General features: G+C 29.1%; 2 protein-coding genes across 2 annotated transcripts; both read left to right on the top strand.

Moving 5' to 3' along the window:
• The first annotated feature begins 254 nt into the window (after positions 1-254).
• On the top strand, positions 255-3769 carry LOC105362708 (probable ATP-dependent RNA helicase YTHDC2). Its single transcript, XM_011500194.1, has 3 exons — positions 255-444; positions 865-2352; positions 2902-3769. The coding sequence occupies exons 1-3, from the start codon at positions 255-257 to the stop codon at positions 3627-3629; spliced, it is 2406 nt and encodes an 801-aa protein (XP_011498496.1). The 3' UTR covers positions 3630-3769.
• A 1052-nt stretch (positions 3770-4821) lies between these two features.
• PAN2 (PAN2-PAN3 deadenylation complex catalytic subunit PAN2) lies at positions 4822-6295 on the top strand. Its single transcript, XM_011499987.1, has one exon. It carries the CDS (start codon positions 4868-4870, stop codon positions 6266-6268), a length of 1401 nt encoding a protein of 466 aa, XP_011498289.1. The 5' UTR covers positions 4822-4867; the 3' UTR covers positions 6269-6295.
• The last annotated feature ends 863 nt before the right edge of the window (positions 6296-7158 follow it).

Here is a 7158-nt window from a genome sequence, read left to right as displayed (position 1 = left end):
GAATTTATTCGTTTAAAGCACCATTAAACTCAATGAATTTTTTAAGTTTTCTGCTTGAAATTTTATTGTTTTGAGAGAGGTATTGTATGCGTATAACGGAAAATACGTAATTTACGTAGATTGAAATATAATACCTTCTTCTCCGCGTAGTAAAATCCACAACTTCAAACACGTTCTAACAGATTTTTTTTATAGGAGCAGTTTGCTTAAGTTTACAATTCAGTATTACGAACACTTTTTTATAAATAATTATAATGTCACGACGTAAATGTAAACAAGTTAATGTTGTTGAAGATAAGAAAATTGCCATTAATACTATTGTTCAAAACTTCATGGAAGCAGCTGATCAAAAAGAATTAAAATTACCTCCAATTTACAATGTCGATGAAAGAGCTTATATTCACAAATTAGTTATCAAATTGGGTTTAAAGTCCAAAAGTCATGGTCACAATGAAAATCGATTTTTAATCCTATACAAACACCATGGCCAGACATTGATTCATACAAACGATGTTATTACTTTACAAGATTCGTCTAAGATATTAATTTACAATTCCATCAATTATTTTCCTCTAAGTGACGCGGAACGCAAAGATTTATTACCACCTATCCAAAGAAATAAGACTGATAAAATTGATAAAAAATCAATGATACAACCTAATGTATTAATGAAACCATTAACTAAAAGTAAATTACAAGTACCTCGATTAAAAGTTAATTTTGATTTATTGTATTTTCGTCAATCACTGAACGTAACATCTAAAAGAGAAGAGATTTTACATATAATAGATTCCAATAGGGTAGTTATTATTGCAGGAGAAACAGGTTGTGGAAAAACAACGCAAATCCCTCAATTTATTTTAGAGTCTTGCCAAGAAAGAAATCAAGTATGTAAGATAATTTGCACTCAGCCGAGAAGATTGTCTGCTATCTCGGTGGCTGAGAGGGTTGCTTTTGAAAGGTCAGAAAAGATTGGAGAAACTTTTGGATATCAAATAAGACTAGAAACTAAAGTTTCTTCAAAAACGCTTTTAACTTATTGTACTAATGGTATATTTTTAAGAACTTTAATAAGCGAAGATTCTCCGCTATCGGGAATAACTCATGTAATTGTAGATGAAGTTCACGAGCGAGACAGGTTGTGTGACTTTTTATTAATTGCTTTAAAGGATGCTCTTGTTATATATAAACATTTAAAAGTTATTTTAATGAGTGCAACCATCGATACTTCTATATTTTCTAAATATTTTTATAACTGTCCAATAATTAGGATTCCTGGAAAATTATATGAAGTTGATATTTACTATTTAGAAGATGTTTTACAAATGACTAATTACTTCACAAAGGAAATGTTAAAAATGAAAAATAAATTAAAAAATTATGGACATCATGATAATCATCCTTCAAAATCTGTAACAGAAAATCAATCCAATAGATTTAATAACGATGTTACAAACAATGCACAAAGTATTGTTCATGATAAAACCGTTTCAGATAAGGTTGAATTAGAATCGTGGTTTATTGAAGAAATAGATAAAGCTATCGAGGATGCATGGTTATTTGGAGGAGAAGACAGATTTACTCAGATTTTATATTTAATTTGTTCAGAGAATGTACCTGTGGATTATCAGCATTCAAAAAATTTTGTAACTACATTAATGATTGCTGCGGGTCGTGGATATTTAAATATTATACAGAATCTTGTTAATCTTGGTGCTAATTTAAATCTCAAATCTTGTAACAATTGGACTGCCTATGATTGGGCAAGAAATATGAATCAAATAGAATGCGCTGAATTTATAGAAGCTTATACAGCAGCGCTTGATTGTGCAGTGCAAGAAGATGAACTTGTAAATGCTAGTGTACCATCTATTACAGAAGATAGTAAAGCATTGCTCGACATATATCATAGCACATTTAACGATGAAAATATTAATTATGACCTTCTTTTAAAATTAATTTTGCATATTCATTTGAAAATGCCTATGGGCTCTATTTTGGTATTCTTACCAGGGTATGACGAAATCAATAATATGAAAAACAAAATTATTGAAGAAGTTAAGCTAAATAACAAAAAAGATTATAATATATATATACTTCATTCCAATGCTCAAATTAGTGATCAGAAGCAAGTTTTTAAGCCCAGTCCTAGAGGATGTCGAAAATTTATTCTCTCCACAAATATAGCAGAAACTAGTATAACAATTAATGATGTAGTATATGTCATTGATTGTGGAAAAGTAAAAGAAAAATCATTTGATGTAATAACTGGTGTATGTACATTTGAATCTAATTGGATATCTCAAGCTTGCGCCAAGCAACGTACTGGTAGAGCTGGCAGATGCCAAAAAGGTATATGTTATCGAATGTATTCTTCAATTTGTTATAATAATATGAGATTACATCAAGTTCCAGAAATTTTAAGATTACCATTACAGCAACTTTGTTTATATACAAAACATTTAACATCTGGCAATACATCGATAGCTAAATTCTTAGAAAAAGCTATCGAGCCTCCATCTAACATTGTAATAAATAATGCAATTCAGTTGCTCAAAACAATTGGTGCATTAGATCCATGGGAAGATTTAACCGAATTAGGAAGGCATTTGCTTGATTTACCAATCGACCCTTGTTTAGGGAAAATGTTATTGCACGCGGCTGTTTTAAAATGTCTCGATCCCATTTTAATAATAGTGTGCAGTTTATCTCATAAGGACCCATTTATTATACCTTCTCATCCTACAAAAAAACATGAAGTAATGCTCGCTCGTAAAAAATTTGCAAATAACTCTTATTCCGACCATATGGCAATATTAAGGGTTTATCAAATGTGGGAAAAAGCACAGACATACGCAAAGAAAAAAATATTTTGTGAAAAATATTTCCTTTCATTTTCAGTTATGGAAATGGTTTGTGGAATAAAAAATCAGCTCGTTACTCAACTTAAAATTTCTGGTTTTATAAAACCAAACGGACGAAACGATATTAATTATTTAAATTCAAATTCTAAGAATTGGGCTATTATTAAGGCGGCTTTAACTGCAGGTTTGTATCCAAACTTAATTAGATTCGATCGAACGAACAACCAACTAAAAACCGAGAGGGAAAGTAAGGTTCGCATACATTCTTTATCAGTTTTAAAAGATATTTCAAAATCGTTGAACAAAAATTGCACAGAGTATGATGAAACGAATGCAAGTTCGTTACCTTGCGAATGGATACTCTATGAAGAACTGATTCGTTGTGGACGGTATTGTTCAGCTAAAAATGTTACTCTGGTCAATTCTCTTACTGTAGCTATATTTAGTGGATCCACTAGATCACCAACCGATATAGTTTATAAAACCGTATCTGAATCTAATAATAGTTCTAGTTCAGAAATAAATAGAAATTATAAAAAATATGTAACGCTGAAGTTGGACGATTGGATAGTATTTCAAACTGACCCAAAGACTGCCGAATTAATTCTATACTTAAGACAAAAATGGAATGCATTATTTTTGTGGCATATGAAAAACCCATATAAATTTATGTCTCAAGTGGACGAAGAGTTCATGAAAATATTGATAGCGGTTATGAATAATGAAGAGCAAGCATCTAAACTATACCAATCATTAAATTTGTGATAATTACACTTTTTAGCTATCATCCTGCCATCGTTGAAGAAATATGATAAATTGCACATATGTATCAAATAAATTTTAAAATACTAAGTAGTCTAAATGTACATATTATCGATATTTTTGTTATCTAGAATGGAATTCTTAAGTCATCTGAAAACTTTGAATTGTTAATATTAATTAATATAATAAAGTAATTTCAAGTTAAGAAAAAGAAAGAAAAAAAACATATAAATAGAAATTTGTTATTTTTAATATAATTTATTATATCATTCAATTTTAAGATTAAATTTTTGATATTATTTTATCAAAATAAAAAATAAAAGTAATGACAAAAACAATATGCACATCAATAATAATAAAATTATAAGTGATGTTAATTAAAAAATAAAATACAGATTCATTAAGAATTTATCAAGGCTGCATGTTTATGCATACACAAGTGAACACGCATACGCATACACGTACGCAGGAACCTACCCAAACGTATATACACATTTGTCTTTTTGGCATATGCGCGCGCGCGCGCGCGCGTGTAAGGTTGGAAAAAAGAATATTTTATAATTATTATTAATTTTAAATTAAATTAAAAATATTAAAATTATTATTTTTAATTGCTTTTTACACGTCATTTTATTATTGTTCAATTTTTCTATTTACATTACAAGAACACTATTCGAATCGACATTCATTATTTATTTAAAATATTAAATTTTTTTTTTATTTAATCATCCAATCATTGAGTTTAAAAATGCATTATCATGCTTTTAGTTTGTCTGATTTAATTTTATTTAATGTCTTTTTTGTATCACCAAACGTGGAGTCCAAATCCAATTTGTAATAGACGAATGGCACAAGCAGAGGGTAAAAGTTCTTAACTCTGTAGGTATGTTTAGAGATATCGGCTGATCAGCGTCTATTTGTATTTTTATTTTTAACGGAATTCAGAAAATTTATTTGCATTATATATATATATATATATATATATATATGTATATATTTATGTAAAAATAAATTAAAGCGAATAAGTTATGAATTTGTAGATAAAAATAATTGCTTAAAATGTAAATTATTTGTTCAATTATTTCTAGGTTATTATGGTGCTAGCATTACTAGGAAAAATAACATTAGTGCTGTAAACAAATAAAAATATATTTTTGAATATATTTAATATATATATATATATATATATATATATATAAACTGCTAATAATAAGAATATAAAAGTTTTGTTTGATAAAAGTATGGAATATTCGGCTGTTAATGAATATAGTTCTGCCGTACAAGAGTCTGATTTGGTTGCTTGTAATTTAGAAGAAAATTTATTGTGGAATAACGCAGATTATAATATTACAAGTGAAAATTTTATTGCCGATGAAAGTTCCGTCTTAAATGCAGAACAATTTAGCGAACAGTTTGCTGGCATTGAATTTAGAGAAACAAGAAATGAACTTACTGATAGTTCGGGAAATGGTTTTGGCGTTTCGACAATAAATTTCGATGCATTTGAAGAAATTATATGGACTGGAAATCTTGGAGGCCATATAACATCTTATTATGGACCTATTTTACAAAAATATACTTCTTTCCAAGTCCATCCTAAGCAGCAGGTTCGTCAAATAAGGTCCATAGACAATGGAATTATAGCATTAACTGAAAATACCTTAAGATTTCAAAATAGAAGGGGTTTACCAATATATACATATTCATCCGATAATATGATAGATATGCAATGTTTATTATGTTATTCTTCAACGAGTATATTAATGGGAGGACACCAGGAAAAAATTATAGATTTTGATTTGACTACTAATAAAGAGAAACGTTTGGTCGATATAGGTGAAAGCGGTTGCGCAATGTTGCGACAGCATAATCGATTTGTTTGCACTGGCAATGCATATGGAAGAATTGAGTTTAAAGATCCAGTGTCATTGACTACGGAACATGTCTTGGATACTCATAGTGGCTCATTAAGTGATTTTGATATTCAAGGAAATTATTTAATAACTTGTGGATTTAGTAATAGTCGTCAGGGTCTTTCCGTCGATCGATTCCTAATGGTCTACGATTTAAGACAAATGAAAGCAATTAATCCACTGCAAACATTGGTTTATCCATTATTACTTAAATTTTTGCCAAGTTTTTCGAGTAGGGTTGTCGTTGTATCGCCATTGGGACAAATGCAAGTACTCGATACAATTTATGCCAATGCCCAACCATCGTTAACTTGCTTATATCAGGTAGCTACTGCGGGAGCAATGATAACATCGTTAGATGTCTCACCTACGTCCCAATGTCTTTGTTTTGGAGACTCCGTTGGCTCTATTTTTTTGATGACTTCCAACGTACCCGAGCCACAATTCAATACATTTTCAAGACCTACGGAATTCGTCGATCCTGAAGAAATTATTCAACCAATAGATATCGAGGATATCAATGCTCCGTTAAGTATGTTGCCAATGATGTATAATGCAAATACGTTGCTTAGCGATTGGCCAGAAGAATATTCTAAAAAAGTTTATCGAAAAACTCCAGCAATAAATGCAGAGATTCTTCAAATGATGAAAATGCAAGGATCTATCGGTTATGCACCCAATCCTCGACCACATCGTAGAAGACAAAAGAAAAAGTTACTCGTTTCTTGACTTATTAATGACATTTAACATAATATTGAAGATGTTATACATATGTTATACAATAATATAACATATGAAGATGACAATAACGATAGAAGGATAGTCTGTGAATTTCAAATAACATGGGGGAAAAATATAGAAAAATCATTGAAGTATTTTATTTAAAATAACATTATGTTTCCGAATAAAGATAAAAATTTTACGAGAAAAAGTTTATACTTTAAAAAGTGCAAATAACTTTTTTCAAAATATGCATTCAAATGTATATACATTATACATGTAACGAACAGAAAGTGTTATTAACAGTCTTATGTGAAATGCATGTATTTCGAATAATAATATTTAAGGTACTTATTATTGTTAAGGTAAATTATAAAGTAGTACTTATATGTGATTTAAATGTAAGTACAATATTATTGTGATCATAATTTAGTAGATTTATTTTTGATATATAAAGTGAAATAAAAGACGTATAAAAGTAATGCAAATTTCAATAAATCTTTCCTGTAATGTCCTTGTAATGCCTATGTATAATATATGATTATTTCAATAATAATTCAGTTCGATAACCATATAACATCAATACACATAAATAAGCTTAATAGCATTATCAAAATCGAAAAAAAAGTAGAAAAAAAAAAACTTTGAATTACATATATGCGCATGCATACGCAAATGTGCGATTTATTTACCAACGGAGTAGAATTTAAAATCGGTCGATAATGCATTATCGATGAGCATATCTAAGGCTAAGATTTACTTTTGTTTCAAGTACTACAACTCCTATTATCATTTAATAAAATTGTTCACTAATTAATAATATAGCTTTATTATTGAAAGAAATTAATACAGCATTTAAATTAAAGTGTCGAGAGCAAGTTAGTCATGGATATGTTTCG

This window comes from Ceratosolen solmsi, unplaced genomic scaffold, assembly GCF_000503995.2.
Source record: "Ceratosolen solmsi marchali unplaced genomic scaffold, CerSol_1.0 scaffold41, whole genome shotgun sequence".
Lineage (NCBI taxonomy): Eukaryota > Metazoa > Arthropoda > Insecta > Hymenoptera > Agaonidae > Ceratosolen > Ceratosolen solmsi.
The sequence above is the reverse complement of the archived record's forward strand: the minus strand, read 5'-3'. Positions and strand labels throughout refer to the sequence as shown.